The sequence below is a fragment of the Ammospiza caudacuta genome, chromosome 21 (assembly GCF_027887145.1).
Source record: "Ammospiza caudacuta isolate bAmmCau1 chromosome 21, bAmmCau1.pri, whole genome shotgun sequence".
NCBI classification, from domain to species: domain Eukaryota; kingdom Metazoa; phylum Chordata; class Aves; order Passeriformes; family Passerellidae; genus Ammospiza; species Ammospiza caudacuta.
Genome location: NC_080613.1, coordinates 11,345,654 through 11,361,299, shown reverse-complemented (window position 1 = coordinate 11,361,299; position 15,646 = coordinate 11,345,654). Strand labels below are relative to the sequence as shown.

The window sequence follows — 15,646 nt, the reverse complement described above, 5'->3', positions numbered from 1 at the left end:
GCAGAGAGACAGTACCCATCAGTCAGCTCACACCTGGCCTCCCTCCAAGACCCCCCACATCTCCCCTACTCCCCAGTGCCATAGGACCTTCCCTGTCACCCTGACTGGCCTGGGGACGGTCTTCTGCAATGTGGCCCACACTGGACATCTCAACGCACAGGGCAACCCACAGGCTCAAGAGAACCAGCACCTGGAGAAAAATGCCACTGCTGTGTAAGGTCTGGCCAAGGACTCAGTTGGGAAAAACTAAGGCTGAGCAATGGGGCCTCCTACACCCCTGCCCCATCCCTTCTGCCCTCCATGTGGCCTAAGGAGACTCAGAATGGGAGCACTTGGGTGTTGACCTCTCCTTTCCTAGGCTGAAGAAGGCGGGTGCCATCTACTCCTTTAACAAAGGGTCCCACTGCTCCCCAGACCTGTGCCATTCCTGGTGTCCGACTGCTTCTTCACCACTGTCAACTTGTAGCCATCACCATAGGTGCTCTTGAGGAACAATGGAGAACCACAGCACTTGAGCTTGCCATGGGAGATGATGGCAATGCGGTCCCCCAGCAGGTCAGCCTCATCCATGTGGTGTGTGGAGAGCAATATGGTCCTCCCTGACGGCAGCACAAAGCCTCAGCACAGGGGCCATGGCTGCCACAGAGGAGCATGCTAGGCTCTGCCCAGCTCTGCTCACCTGGCTTGTACTTGAGGATGAGGTCCCAGATGGCCCTTCGGGCATATGGGTCCACACCAGCTGTGGGCTCATCCAAGATAACAGCTCTTGACCCACCCACAAAGGCAATGGCCACTGACAGCTTCCTCTTCATGCCACCTGAGAGAGTCTGCACCTGGCAGTGCCGTTTATTGGAAAGTTCCAGGTCCTCAATCATCCTGGGGAGAGGGCAGAAGCAACAGGAATGCTGTGGGGGCTGTGCTGGTGCCCAGTGCCTGTGGGGGTATGTAATGGCTCTTCCCCACATGGTATCTGCAGCCTTCAGCTGCTGGGACTGCCCAGCTGCAGTCAGGCTGTGGGAATCTTCTGCTCACTTCCACAGCCTGACAGCCCAAGGGTGGGAAAACAGCTGGTGGAGCTGCTCCATGGGAAACCACTGCCACCAGATTGCCCCCCATAGCACAGCCAGCAGGAAGGAGACTCACTCATGCCAAAGGCATGGAGGAAGACAAAGGAGCTGGAGAGTGCCTACTTGTCCATCTCCTTGCGGATCTCCTCCTCTGCCATGCTCTTGAGCTGCGAGTAGAACCAGAGATGCTCCTCCACCGTCAGCCTGTCAAAGAGCACGTTATGCTGGGGACACATGCCCAAGTTCTTCCGGATCTTGTCCATCTCCGTACGGATATCATGGCCATAGATGGTAGCAGAGCCCGATGTTGGAGGGAACAAGCCAGTGAGGATGGACCTGGATGGATGGAGAAAGGCAACAGTGTGAGGGAGCTCATACTGGCCCCAGTCTGGCCCCAGTCCCAACACCTCTGGGAGCACCTGCTGGGCCCCAGGCAGAGCAGTATCAGCACAGTGCCACAAGTCTAGTCCTGTCCCATGTTTGTGCCAGCCCCACACCCACACTGCTGTCCTCTGGGCATGGTACCAGCAGCCACAGGCCCCTGCCTCAGACCCTGCAGCTGGCCAGAGGAACATGGACTCTCTCTGCCTGGACAGGCACTCACATGGTGGTGGTCTTGCCTGCACCATTGTGCCCCAGGAAGGACACAACCTGGTTCTCGTAGAGGTTGAGGCTCAGCTTGTTTAGCGCCAGCTTCTTGTCTGTCTTGTAGACTTTGGTGAGCTTGTCAATGCAGACGACCAAGGGGAGGTGGGTTGGCTCCTCCTCGATGCCCCTTGTCTCCTCTGCTGTGACAGTAGGATGGTGAGGAGCCAGGGGAGGGCAGGGAAACCAGGCCTTGAGTGGAGTTCCCCAGGAATGAATCAACCCTCCTCCATCCCATGGTGGCTATGCTGGCCTGTGGTCCCTTCCCCTCTGCTTCTTGCCAATTTTCCCCCTCCCACACCACAGTGGCAGCTCCCAGAGAGGCCACAGTGTTTGGTCCAGTATCCTGCCCTGACAAGAGCACAGGGGTCCATGGCCAAGGCAAGACCCTGCGGCAGAGTCAGGGTCCCCCTTGTGCCACCCACTGCCACCCGCAGCTGCCCTCACCCAGCCTCCGGCTCTCCATGGCACAGGCCTGATCCTCCTCCATGATGCTGAGGCGGGTGTTGCGTGACCATGGCCAGGTCCACTCCCAGGTCTCCACGCGCCCATTGCCCAGCCAGTAAGACTTCTGGAAAGGGAAGTACCAGGGCCGTGGCAGGCCGAACATGCCTGCAACCACAGCCCCAGGGAGTCAGGGCCAACCCTACACCCAAGCCCATGCAGAAGCTGCTGAGGACTGGGTCAGAGCTTGGCATGGGCAAGGGCTTTGGGAGTTTTCCCAGGTCAGGTCACCACTGCAGGGTGGGGGCTGTGAACACTCCAGCTGACTGGGCTCAGGGTAGCTCTGTGGGCTGTGCCAGGAAACAAATTCCCTTGGGATTCAGGTTGGGTTGGCTCATGCTTCAGCTTTACAACAAAAAAATCAAGGAGCAACTGAGATGCTTCCACAAGGGCCGGGATAAGGGAGATTGGTATCTCAGCTGCGGACATCTGGCTTTGCTACAGCCAGCCCCTGAATTGAGACACCTGGCTGACACCAGCAGATAAGAACATGTGGGAGGTGTTCCCCAGCAAAGAGGCTCCTGTAAGGTCTGGGGGGCCCTCATGCCTCTCTGCCTACACGTACCCGGGTGCACAGCCTCGATGTACCACGTGAGCACCCCATACACCATGGCATCCACGACCAGCATCATCATGGACAGCAGGAGGTTGAAGTCATCTCCTTCCACAGGTGACTGGCTGAAGGTGTGCCATTGGATACCCACGCCAGCCACCTCATACAGTGCAAAGTACTTGGAGCCCAACCCAAAGGCGGTGGTGGACATGAGAGACTGTGAAGAGGTAGAGGGAAGGGAATGGGAGGTCAGCAGGAACCGCAAGCCAACTCCAGAAGAACAGGTTTGGGTGAATTCCTACCTAGTGCTGCCCCACCCAACCCCATGGAAATGCTCCTGGACCTGAGAGGCACCAAACCTTCTGGAGATACCTCCAAAGCCTCACAAGGAGTTGGTTCATACAGGCAATGGCTTGCCCAGGGCTTGGTGACAGTTTGGTGGCTTTGTACTGGACATGAGGTACCTGAGGCAAACCTGGGACCAAGTGTGTCCCCAGCTGCTGCAGCCAACTCACCGCAATGCACTTCTCAAAGGCTGTGATCTTGTCATGGGCTACCTCCTCCCGGATGGCCACATACATGTAGGGCACGTAGCTGAGGAAGTAGATGATGCCACCACAGGCAGAGGCCAGCTTGGCCTTGGAGTAGAGCACCGACACCAGAAAGCTGCGGGAAGGACAGCATCTCCTTGGATCCCACCCCACCAGGACTTTCCCCACACCATCTAGTTTTGGTGGTGTTGAGGCAATAAACTGGCTCCCCGAATCAGTGGCTTGGAGGGACTTGTGCCCTTCCACTGGCCCTTGCCCACACAGCTTCCAGCACCCTCACTCCATGGCACAAGAATGTGGCACTGCCCATGCCCCTTTACTGCCCAGCACAGACCAGGCAGCTCACCAGAACATGATGGTGGCCACAGCATAGATGGCAAGGAAGAGCCATATGATGAGGACGTCGCTATGCATCAGGACCTTGCCGTACTTGAGAATGGCAGTGAGTGCTGTGACCGAGATGGAGAGCTGGACAAAGCCAGTGATGAACCAAGCCACCCAGTGCACCGCATTGTTCAGGCCCATCATCTTCATCACCTGTGAGGCCAAAACTACTCAGCAGGACTGTCCCCAACCCTGTGAACCCCTGCTTCTATTCTCGCTGGGCTGGGAAGGCAAGGGGTAGCACCAAGGGAGCTGCAGGGAGTGGGCAGGACACAGCACCCTCTATTGGGGTACCAAGGAGCTCAGTTCTCTCCAGGGCTAGCCAGGGATCATCTCATGCTGGGGACACTCAGAAGGACCAGCTCTGCCCAGGGATTTTGGATCTGCACTTGCCCTAGTTCATGTAACCCAGAAATACAAGGAAGGTGACCAGGGACACAGCACAGAATGTAGGGCGCAGATATGCCCACTCCTCCCCAAGAATCCCTTCCACCATCCCTACCTCTTTCAGGCGATGCTCCTTCTCTGTCACGATGTGCTGGATCATCATGGCCACTGAGTAGACCCAGGAGATCACCATGCAGAGAGGCATCATGTGCTCGATGACAAAGAGAAAGCTGATGGGGTAGAAGAAGAGAGGGGAGAACTGGATGATGGCACTGCCACAGAGACCTGCAGAGACCCTGGGGCAAGGGGCCTTGGAGGGGCTCTCCCACTGCTTCGGGACAACTAGTCTCTAACCCTGCTCCTCCTTAGTGCCCTAAGAAAGAACTTCTCCAGTGAGTCCACAGGACAATCCAGTGTCATGGCTGGCAGCCTTTGCAGGCAAGTAGTAGCCACAGGCTCCACCCAGGGCCGTAGCTACCCTGGTGTGGATGGGGCTCTCTCCAACCTCCTGCCCAGGAGTGTTGGTGGCTCTGGGACTTCTACAGGTGCTGCCTCCAGACCACTGTAATCCATAATCGCCAACATATCCATGTGTCATTTCTTTACTTTCCCGTGCCTTCCTGAGCCTGGTAGTCCAAGGAATTGGACTTAACTGGTTGCCCATCACTCCCAGGGTCATCAATCTCATTCTGGCCCCCAAACTTGTTCTCTTTTCCCAGCTAAAGTATCTTGGCCTGCAAAGTGGAAGGAGGAAGGTCCTGCAGGTGAGTGTTACTCACTCATCCCGGGTATAACATGGGTACGGGAACATCTGTACATAGTTGCCAGGCTCCACCACATCGTGGCCAACAAATGTGTTGATAAGGGCACGCTCCATCATGTCTGTGGAAGAGAAGGAGAGGCCAGGCTGAGCACAGAAAGGCCAGGGCCATGGGCAGCTGTGGCAGAGCACTGACACTTACCCTGGATCCAGACAAAGCCATAGAGGAAGTAGAAGCGGCCGCCAGTGTTGGGGCCAGGCCGCCAGTATGCCCGCCGGATCTCGTTGGTCTTCTCTGTGAAGCTGGAATTCTGCCGGATCTTGTACATGACATGGGGAGGCAACGAGCCATCCCTGTTGGTCTGGAAAATGACACCTGTGGGCAGCAGAAGAAGCAGGGAGTCCACAGGGGCCAGCCACATCAGCCAGCCCACGGCAACAGGCAGGGATGGGGAGGGTACCGCGAGCGTTGCCATGGATGAGACAGGTGGCATGGCTGGGATGTGGACATCCATGGGATACAAAGGCACACAGACAGCAGGCCGTGTCAGTAGGAGAGCCAGGACAGCAGCCTGGGGCAGAGGATGGGCACTATATTGGCACCACCTCATCCACCCAACATGTGCACCAAGGGACCCACATCCTGAAGCCAGTGGCTTCAGGGCACAGCTGGAGAAGGGCAAAGCTTCAGGGACCCTGAGAACAGCTGGTTCCCAGGGACATACTGGCAAAGACCGTGACATTGTCCTGATAGGCCTGGTTCAGCGTGTAGTTGACAATGCTCTCCTCATCTGGGAAGCCTTTGAAGATGTCCACGCTGACCTAGTCAGAGGAGAATCATAGAATCACTAAGACTGGAAAAGCCCTCCAAGATCATTGAGTCCATTAACCCAAACACTATCAAGCCCAGCACTAAACCACGCCCCCAAGTGTCAAATTCATACATTTTCTGAACACAGGGGTAGTACCGCTGCTCTGGTCAGACTGTCCCAGTGCTAACCACTCTTTCAGTGAAGAAATTTTCTGTAAAATCCAACCTAAACCTGCCCTGCTACAAATGTTAGGCTGTTTCCTGTTGTCCTGTCACATGGGAGAAAAGACCAGCCCCCACCTGGCTGCAACACCCTTCTAGGTAATTGGAGAGACTTAGAAGATCCCTCCTGAGCTTCCCGTTCTCCAGGCTGAGCTCCCTGAGCTCTCAGTCCCGCCTCATCAGACTTGTGCTCCAAAACGTTCCCTGGTTCCACTGCCCTTCTCTGGACATGCTCCAGCAGGCTAGTGAGATCCCAAGGCCCTGGATGTGTCTAGCATACAGAGCCTGCAGACAGTACAGCATGCACCACCCAAAGCCAACCCCAGTCCCTGAAATCAACAGTGTGTGAGCACCTCCACCCTAGACATCTACCTAAAAAGCTCTGGACACTGCAGGAACCACCACCTTCCCTAGAGCTCCTGTCCCATGCTCTTAAAAAGGTCTCAGCGGATCTGACCCTCTTCAGCCCAACAGAGGCTGGCTGTTGGTGGTTCAACCTTCCCACAGATGTGCTCCACCTCACCTTGGCCATGAAGCGGACCCAGCCGCAGGCAGCATTGTCAATGGTATCCAGCTGCTGGAGCAAGATGCTGGCATTGGGCAGGGAGAAGTTGCCATTGAGAAAGTTGTGAAGAACATCACTGTCAGAGACATTCAGAATCTCTGGGTGCTTGTGGAGGTCAGCAGTCAACTGAGACAGAGAGGAAGACATGGGAGGGAGAAGTTGGGGTATGCCTTGCCTCTCAGGTCACTGTCCACCCCCACAGACACAGGCAGGACCCAAAGCTCCTCCTGGGGATGAGGAACAGCGTGCACACTGTGCAGGAATCCAGATTAGTCTCCACAAGAGAAGGTGGATACTAGGGAGTACCCCATGAAGAAGTTACACGGTCTCTGGGGAGTGGACAACCCCTTCTCCACTGCCAGGGCAGTAAATCCCAGGCAGGCTCATCCTCACCCCAGTATCCTACCTGCTGGAGCCAGTGGATGCGCCTCTGCAGCCTGCCCTCCTCCAGGTAGGCTCGGATCTCAGGGGAGATGTTCAGCCATGCCTTGGCGTAGTGGGTGACATTGCCCACAAAGGCGAAGGTCTCGTTGGCCTGGGGGCCAGGCAGAAAGTTGTACAGTGGGCAGAGGCAGGGGCTTCCCACTCTCTGGGATGACTAGCAGTCATGGAGATACCTGCCCACCTCCCACAGCCTGTGGGAGCTCCCTGTGTCTGCCAGTCAACCTCTTCCCTGCCACACAGCCCATCTGCAGAGCAGGATGGTGGGAGAAGGACAGGGTCCCAACCTATGCATCCTCACCTTCAGGATGACCTTGTCAACTTCGGTGCCCACAGGTGCATACAGGATTTTGGGGTTGCTGGTCATCAGATGCACAAGGAGGCCCAAGTTTCGCTGCTCCTTGCTGGTGAAGCCCAGCGAGCTCATGTTGCCCTGCTTCAATGCCTCAGGCTCGATGGTCCTGCAAAGGGAGCTCAGGCTTTCTACGCTGCTTCAGGCTCAGCACCCCTTGCTGCAGGCAGCACCCACCCCTGCCCGTGACAGGCCTTCAAACTGACTCCAGTCCCTGCGTGGTGCTGCCCAACACAGAGAGCATCCTTGGCTGCAGGACAAGGCTGCAGTACAGCACTCATCTTGCCTGCTCAGCAAGGGGTGACAGCACAGCAAGGAGAACCTGGAGCCATCCCCCAGTGCTCCTACCGGTTGTTGCCGCAAAGGATGGGCTGCAGCCCTGCCCAGAGCTGCACAAATGCTGAGAACTGCCCCTGGGGGTTGTCAATGCCAGATGGGCTCTCCCCGGCGCCCTCTTCCTCCTCTGCCGTGGCATTGCCAACCGTGGCATTGGCGGTGGCCCAGCTGGTGCTGTTGGCCATGGGTGGCACGGCCTTGCTGGCACAGGCTCCTCTGGGCAGCAGCTTAGCCAGTGCTGAGAGGATGTTCATGTCTTGGAGAACCTTCTCCATCTCCACCAAGTCCTCGAGGAGGGCACGGAGCCGATGCTGAGTGGCTGTGCTGTTCACTTCCTCCAGCTTCAGCTGTGAGTATGCGTGGACAAGGAGTTACTCATTGCTAGGACAACAGGGTCTTCTGCCTTTAGGAAAGGACCAATGAGGACCTCAAGGAGTAGCAACTCCACTTTCTTGGTTAAAGGGCTGGAGCTGTGCCAAGGTTAGGGCCCTGGACTCATTGCTGTGCATCTGTGCCTATGGTGGCAAATGCCGGCAGGGACTTGCATGAGGACACGAGATACAACTCAAGACAGGAAGGGTGGTCCTCTGTTCCTACAAAGGACACATTGAGCTTGGGTGGGACAAGGAGTGGGACCTCAAAGTCAGGCTTGAGCTGTGCCAGCAAGGGCTTTGCTGGTCCTGGGGAGAGAAGCTGGCTTCCTAAGGACACCTAGGAAGATGCTGGGGACACCCAGTCCCATCCAATAGGCAGTGTCCAAGCAAGTGCTAGAGGGGAAATCACCTAGGATCTTACTATGGAGCCAGGTGGGAGGGGGGTACTCATGTCAGAGAAGGGGGTGACCAAGGGAAGCCGGGCCATTGAACTGTTCCCAATCCCAATACAACACCAGCCGAGTTTGAAAATCCTTCCAAGTTTCATCCCTGCCACCAGCCTACCCCACCTGCCCAGCACTCACCCTGCTAACTATCTTGGGGGTGTCCAGCTGCTTCTGGAGCTCGGAGGCCAGCTGGGCAAAGCGCTCCTGGCGGATGGTTCGGCTGCCATTGCAGGCCAGTGCCCGGTATGCTGCCAGCAGTGGTTGCTGCCTGGGAGACACGCGCAGGAGGCGGTGCAGGCCCCCTGGGTACTGCTCACATGTCAGCTGCTCCAGCACTGGCCCGGTGAAGAGGACATTCTACAGGGCAGGAAGTTGTAGGGACAGGGCTGCAGTGCCTGCTCTGGCAGAGCAGCCCAGATTGTCCCATGAGGTGCTCACCTCCATCTCGGTGACCAAGGCCTGGGGGCTATCAGAGATAGCAGGTGCCACAGCAGGGCTGGTGAGGCCCAGAGCCTGGGAGAGCATGTGGAGCAGTGCTGGACGGTGTGGGGCTGCCACTGGGTCCCGCAGCACCCTGTGAACCAGCCCTTCCTGCAGGCTCCTCCAGCCACTGGGGAGACTCTTCTGCAAGATGAAGAATGGGGATGGCTGGTGGGATGGGGGCTCCCCTCAGGTCCCCCTCCTTGTGTGTCCCTGAGCATACATGAACAGCCTCACAGGTCTCCACAGGGCGGGGAAGAAAAAGGATGGGCAGATGCAGGGAGCAGAGTTTCCATGCATGCCAGACGCAAGGGGGGAACAATTTCTCCTGCCCCCTCCACAGCCACCACCCAGGCAGCGCCAACCCCCACTGCAATGGTAAACCCAGGCATAGGTACTGGTGTCTCTCATAAAACTGGGGGAGCTGGTGGCAGCACCAGGATGGACCCTGGCCATCCCTGCTGCTGCTCTGCCCCCTGAAAATATTCTGTCATGGCCCATCTATTGGGACAGACACCCCCAGATCACCTGGGGTGGGATATGGAGGGGACAAGAGGATGGGCTTTACTCTACCATGTCCCCTGCATGCAGCACCGCTCCTCACCTCCAGCTGTGTCATCTTCTTGCTGGGGCCAAACCCATCCCACAGGTCTTGCTCATGGGTCTCATCAGGTACCAAAGGAAAGGAATCAAAAAACTGCCGGTACACCTGCACCAAGATGAGAGCACAACTGCCAGGTGTGCCAAAAGTGGAGCACCAGTGCTGCACCTCCTTGCCCAGCAAGGCCCTGGCATGGGGTGGCAGGGTAGGACAAATCCAAGCTGGGTGCCATTCACAGGGTAGCACAGACCCCTGCAAAGCCCGGAGGTCACCCACCTCCTGCAGGTTAATGCTGGAGCCCAGGAGCAGCTCAGCTGTGCTGTTGGGGAGGGACAGGTTCTGCATCAGGAAGCGCCGCAGCTCACCCTGGTCTTTGGCTGCCCATGCCAGTGTGAAGTTGGACCCTACCAAGGAACAAGGTGGGAGGTCAGAGCAGCCCACCAGCATGAGGGACACGGCATGGCACCAGAGCTGGCCCTGCCCAATGCAGCGACATGGGACAGTGGCAGGGCACTGCCACACACCATCACTTTGCTGGGTGCTGGGCCAGCTGGTGCTATCTGTCCCTGCCAAAGAGTTAGTGAGGGCAGGCAGAGCACAACCCACCTGCTTGGCTGCTGAAGTGGGTCTCCACGGAGCTGGGCTCAGGGCTGCTGAGGGCCTCCAGGTGCCGGCGCAGCGACTCCAGCTCCTCCTCCAGTCCTGGATGCTGCGGGTCGAAGAGGCTGCTTTGCTCTACTGCCTCGCTGAGGTGTTCCAGAATCTGTGTCACCCTGTGAGAGCCCAGCACCGCCCTGGCTTCAGGGACAGAGGGATGGGGACACCTTCCCCAGAGCTCTGGGGGAAAGAGCCCCTCAGGTGCAGGGGACAGCAGTGCTGTCTGAAACAGGGCACCACTGCCTTGCCTGCGCACCGAATCCAGTGTGCCAGGGTTCAGAGGAGAGCCCCAGCACCTCATGGTGTCTCCAAGAGCCACCTCTGTCCTCCTCCCAGCACTGAACACCTGGGAGCCCACAGCAGAACAGACTGAGGTGTCCTCTGCACCAAGGACATAATGCTCTGCACCCAAGCAGTTTTGGGAGATGCTAGCTTCTGCCTCAGGCCCAGGGTGGCAATGTCAGCGTGGAACGGGGTGGGCTCTGTGTGGGAGCATGAGGGGTGGGAGAGGAAGTGCTTGGTGAGGGCAAGACTCACGTGGAGTTGGAGTACTGCAGGAAGCCAAACTCATCACGCTGGCCGTCAGGGCACAGGGACTGCATGACCGGCAGGATCCCGGCTGACGTGAGCGGGGCCGCCGTGTAGAAAGCTGGAGCCAGTAAGAGGGCAGAAGAGGCCAAGGAAAGCGCGGGCAGCAGGGAGGAGAGGCAAAGAGGCAGGGAGGGGGAAGGGGCCACCAGAGAAACAGACATTCCATTCAGAAAAGCACACGCTGGGGTCTGTGAGCCCACAGGAGGCTGGCGGCCACAGTCAGAAGTCAGCAACTTTCCCATCAGGGTTGTCCTGGCTGGTGACTCTGTGGGGCTGCAGGCAGCTCCAGCCCTCTTGCCCCCACCCACTCTTCCCTGGGTGATGGCTCCCTTGTGCCCCATGACAATGCCAATTGCTGCCACTTGCCCCCAAGATGGCCACCAACCTCCTCCAGGCCCCCGGTCACCCCTGTTAGTAGCCTCAGAGGCAGTGGTGGATCTCCAGAGGAAAAGAAGGACAAATACAACAGGGAAAATAGATTTGTCATCTGCAGTTCCCAGAGCCCCCAGCCTGCCCCTCAACCCAGCTGCCCCAATGTGCAGCAGCTGGAGGTAGGTGGAAATGGAGACACGGAGTGCAGAGATGAGAGAAACAAGAAACAGCAAAGGGCTGGCAAACCCCCCCCCCACCCCCTCCAATGGCACTGAGCCATCATCCCTGCTGGGACCCTCCCATGTCCTTCCCCAGGGCAGGGCAAGCCCAGAATGCCACTGCCCGATGGGGACCACAGGTTGTCATCGGGCAGTGCCAGGCAGGGACCCTGCTTTCGCCACCCTGCCAAAGACCCTGCGGTTAGAGATAGGTCAATGCTGTTAACAAGGCCACAGTCTGTGGGCACTGGTGAAGATGGGCTTCTGGCAGAAACAAGGAACAGGTGCAGCACAGGATAGGCCAGCAGCCTCTTGGGGTGGTGGAACCCACACTGGTGGCCATGCCACGGTTTGGTGACGAAGTCAGTGCGTGGCATCTTGCTGGCCTTGAGGCTCTAGTGCCACATTCCAGCTTCTCCCAGCCGTGAGAGGCCAAGACAGAGACCTGGTGGCGGTGCCAGGGTGGGAGCCAGCCCCAACCCCTTGGTGATTGGGCAAGACTGGGTGACCACAGGCAACCACATGGGTGACAGAACCAAGCAGACTTTGCTCCAGGAAGCAGGCAGTAAGAAGGAGTAAGACAAGCTTCCACCTGGCTGGAGAGCCCTATGCAGCCCAGGAGGCTGGGGACATGGCCACCAGTGACCCCAGCACCTGGGAACCCAGCACCATCAACCAAGGGGGTACACCATCATGACTGGTCAAGTCCCTGGGGAGGAGCAGGCAGGGGCCATACTATGCTGCCTGAGCTCATCTTCACCAGCTGTGGAGGAAGGCAAGGGGTTTACAGAGGCATAGATTAGGCCAGAGTGAGTTGATCTAAACCAAGCTCTTCCTCCCCAGACTATGAGGCCAGCACTGGTAAGGGAATGGGAGGAGGCGCCCACCCATCCCACCAACTTACAGACTGGCGCATGCAGTTGAGGCATGAAGGGCAGGCGGGCAGGGGAAATGGTGGGAAAGAAAAAGAAAACATGAGCAAAAAAGAACGAAAAAACAAATGAAAAACCACACAACACAGAGTGTATGTCAGCACCAAGGCGGGAACCCCGGCAGCACCTGCCGCAGCTGGACAGCACCGGCAGCTGGGCTCTCCCTTGCCGGGACACACTGAAATACAGGCTCAAACCATCGTCACATGGGGTCACCACCAGCGCCCAGCATCTCCCCTGGCCCTGCTGTGCCATCTGTACCAGATCACCCACCAAGGTGGGCATCAATGGGCCCTTGGGAGCTGACAGCTTCACTCCACTGCCTCCTCCCAGCTGCACAGCCTGCAGCCACCACAACCCAGGCCAAAGCTCCAGCCGGAATTCTCCCAGAGCCCTCAGCTCCAGTCCCATCAGTTTATCATCCTGCCAGGCTTCTGAGCACACCAGGGCCAGGCATAGGGCTTTCTCTAGGTCACTTCCCCCCCCACTGGGGAGCCCTTTCCAGAGCCACTCCAGCTGACCCTCGACAACTTCGGGGGACTGTGGCTGTTCCAGCACCATCCAGTTTGCCCTTCCCCATGCAAAACATCCATGCTGATAACAACTACAGGCTGGTTGGTGCTGCAACCCCCAGGGGAGCCTCCCCAGGCTGGGACAGACTCTGCTACTTCCACCAGTCCTTGGCTGTAGCCCCTGCCCAGTGCAATATCCCTCAAAAGGCCTCTCCAGGTCCCCCCTGCCCCCAGGCTGGAGCACCTCCCCAGGGCCTCAGGGTGCCCCCAAGTGTGGGACTGCCCCAAGCATCGCCTTGTTGGGACTCACCTTCCTTCACGGGGATGGTGGGCTTCTTCTGCCGCAGCCCCAGGAGGATGAAGAAGAGCACCAGGGGGATGAAGATCTCGAAGGCCAGTACCCACTGGGGATGACACAGAGCAGAGGGAACAGGATGCTTAGGGACTGAACACAGCCACCTGGGAGAAGCACAGGCAGTACTGGGGTCCCCAGGCATTGGTGCAGTGCAGCACCGTGTCCACATATTGCAAATGGCTGGTGGCTCTGTCACAGCTCAGCCAGCAGCAAACAGGTTCCTGGGCATCCCACAACCTCCTGCCTGCACCACCCTGTCCAGAGCACTGCAGGGCAGGGTACACAGAGGGGATGGATACCTCCTCCAGCAGTGCAAACAGGCTGCTGAGGCTTGAGCTCAGCCATAAAGGTCCACCATAGCTGGACCTGTCCAGGGAGAAGACCTCTAGTTCTGAAGGCTAGTGCCCTCACAGCCTGGAGCAGCATGATGCCCACTTGGCACCTGTGCCACTGCTGGACCTCACAAGGAGCAATAGCTGAGTCCAACAGCAGAGTTCAGTTCAGCCAGGCCCTGGCACTAGCTCCAGGCGCAACTGGGCCATCCTGGTACCCGTTCCATGCCCTCCCAAAAGGTTCTGACTGCAAGGAATTTCCACTGGCAGCATATGGCAAATAACAGCAAATCCCCAGGAATTCCTGGCCACAGTGGCTCAGAAGTCCCAGCTAGGCTCTGTGCCCAGAGGCCCTGGGGATAGGCATCAGCATCTCCAGCTATGGGCAGGAGCAAGCAGCTGGCACACTGCCAGCACAGCTGCTGCCACTTTGCACTGGAGGGCCCAGAAATGGCACAGCCCCGCTGCCCAGCAGCAGGGAACCACTGCAGGCTTGGAAACTGAGGCACAGGGTGAGGTGAGCCAACTTCGGCTCAATCCAGAGCCAAATCAGACCCAAGGCAGCTGCTGAGACCCTGAAACTGCTGCCACCCATGGGCATGGCAGGGCCCAGCTCCACTGCTGGGAAGGTGCTTTCTACACCACCCACACCGGCCTCCTCCCAGTGACCAGTGCCAATGGGCAAGCCCGTGGAAAGGCAAGAACAGACTTTAATATGAAGGATGCAGCTGCCAACAGGTGACAGGGTCAGGCCCTGTGTCTCCAACATTACCTCCATGCTGCCTCACTTAGGGGATGCCAACACTCTGTCAAAAAAGTGAGAGCAGCTCCAAATGGCAGCAAGCAGAGGGAGCCCTGCACCCAGATCCCTGCCAGCAAATGGCCACAGTGCTACTTCTGTGGGATGAGCACAACTGTACCCATGGGTGCTGCCCATGCTGCACTCGCCATGCCAGAGTTCCTGGTTTTGGAACTCTGGAAAGAAGAGGAAGAAGAGCTGGAGGAGATGGAAAATGCCCCCAGGAGCAGTGCCTGAGAACCATCATCTTTCTGATAACACCAGTCCCAGGGACAGTCCCTGGTGTCACTGGTCCTGCACAAAGCAGGATAGCAGGGGACACCCTGACACACACTGCTGTCCCGTGGCCCCTGCCCCACCCCCTGCCTGTTTACCAGGCACACAACAAGGCCTCTGTGCCCAGGCACTGGGGGAACCATCCCCACACACCCATGCTGGCCTGTACCAGGCTCGTGTGGGAACTGTCCTTGGTGGCAGCAGCTTATTGGAATCTACTTGTTGTTATTTATTTTTTGTACAAAGGTCATTGACTCTTGCTCATCTCCATCCCCAGAGATGTCCCTTGTCCCCACCCTCTATCCCACATATCCCAGTGTCACAGCAGGCTGTCCCACACCTTTGCACCCACAGTGGCATGGTGATGGGCAGACATGGTAGCTGATGGCTATCTACCAGGCTGCACCTCTAGGACCAACCCTGCTCCCCTGGTCCCCAGGAACACTGGCATGCAGTGGGGCCCAACAGAGCCTTAGACTTCCAGCGAGGCACCAGGCCAGGACACCTGCACAGCCTAGGGATGGTGGGGTCCCCACGTGCAGGTGCAAGACACTGAGGGACATTTTGGGATTGTGTGAGGAAGCAAGGAAGAAAGGCCAGGATGCAAGCAGATGAGAAGGAAATGCTCCCCAGTAGGTAGGAAAGAGCCAAGGAGAGGAGAGGGGCCAGTGCCTGCCCGCAGCTGGCCATGAGTGCACCAGCTAGTCTGCCCTGTTCTGTCACCCATCCCCTGCCCCCGCTGCTCTCTTGACAAGGGCACAGGTGCAGGACTGAGGGTGGGACACTGGTCCCAGGAGCCCTAGTACCAGGTGACAATGGCTGTTGGGCCAGGGACAGCTCCTGGGTGGCATTCTCTTCTTCCACATCCCCTGCCACATGTTCATTTCAGCCTGGTTGTTTGTGAGCAAGATGAGGTCATAGGCGCTGTTCAGATTTGCCCAAGTGCTGGGTGTCCACCTCCCACCCTACAGACAGTGGGGTAACTTGCTCCACGTTCAGCCCTGTCCTTGGCCGGACGCAGGGGTGGTGGGGTCCTGCCCAACTCCCCCAGCAGGGAGGCAGAGCTGGGTGGGTGCTACAGCAGGGTGCTGGCCCCTGGCAGAGGCACATGTCCCTCCAGGAG

The 15,646-nt window shown here is 57.9% G+C and overlaps 1 protein-coding gene across 1 annotated transcript in view; it reads right to left on the bottom strand.

Moving 5' to 3' along the window:
- Positions 1–15,646, bottom strand: part of ABCA2 (ATP binding cassette subfamily A member 2) — a 34,302-nt gene that overhangs the window by 13,682 nt on the left and 4,974 nt on the right. The window contains exons 2-24 of the mRNA XM_058818447.1: positions 13,072–13,165; positions 10,674–10,785; positions 10,086–10,252; positions 9,756–9,883; positions 9,483–9,587; positions 8,837–9,022; positions 8,537–8,755; positions 7,591–7,925; positions 7,192–7,351; positions 6,856–6,984; positions 6,408–6,575; positions 5,577–5,673; positions 5,054–5,227; positions 4,871–4,973; positions 4,207–4,321; positions 3,667–3,857; positions 3,285–3,435; positions 2,782–2,986; positions 2,160–2,324; positions 1,672–1,852; positions 1,191–1,403; positions 680–876; positions 417–599 (exon numbers count right to left, since the gene is read on the bottom strand). Coding sequence (XP_058674430.1) covers positions 417–599; positions 680–876; positions 1,191–1,403; positions 1,672–1,852; positions 2,160–2,324; positions 2,782–2,986; positions 3,285–3,435; positions 3,667–3,857; positions 4,207–4,321; positions 4,871–4,973; positions 5,054–5,227; positions 5,577–5,673; positions 6,408–6,575; positions 6,856–6,984; positions 7,192–7,351; positions 7,591–7,925; positions 8,537–8,755; positions 8,837–9,022; positions 9,483–9,587; positions 9,756–9,883; positions 10,086–10,252; positions 10,674–10,785; positions 13,072–13,165 — 3,778 coding nt within the window. The remainder of the gene's footprint in view (positions 1–416; positions 600–679; positions 877–1,190; positions 1,404–1,671; positions 1,853–2,159; positions 2,325–2,781; positions 2,987–3,284; positions 3,436–3,666; positions 3,858–4,206; positions 4,322–4,870; positions 4,974–5,053; positions 5,228–5,576; positions 5,674–6,407; positions 6,576–6,855; positions 6,985–7,191; positions 7,352–7,590; positions 7,926–8,536; positions 8,756–8,836; positions 9,023–9,482; positions 9,588–9,755; positions 9,884–10,085; positions 10,253–10,673; positions 10,786–13,071; positions 13,166–15,646) is intronic.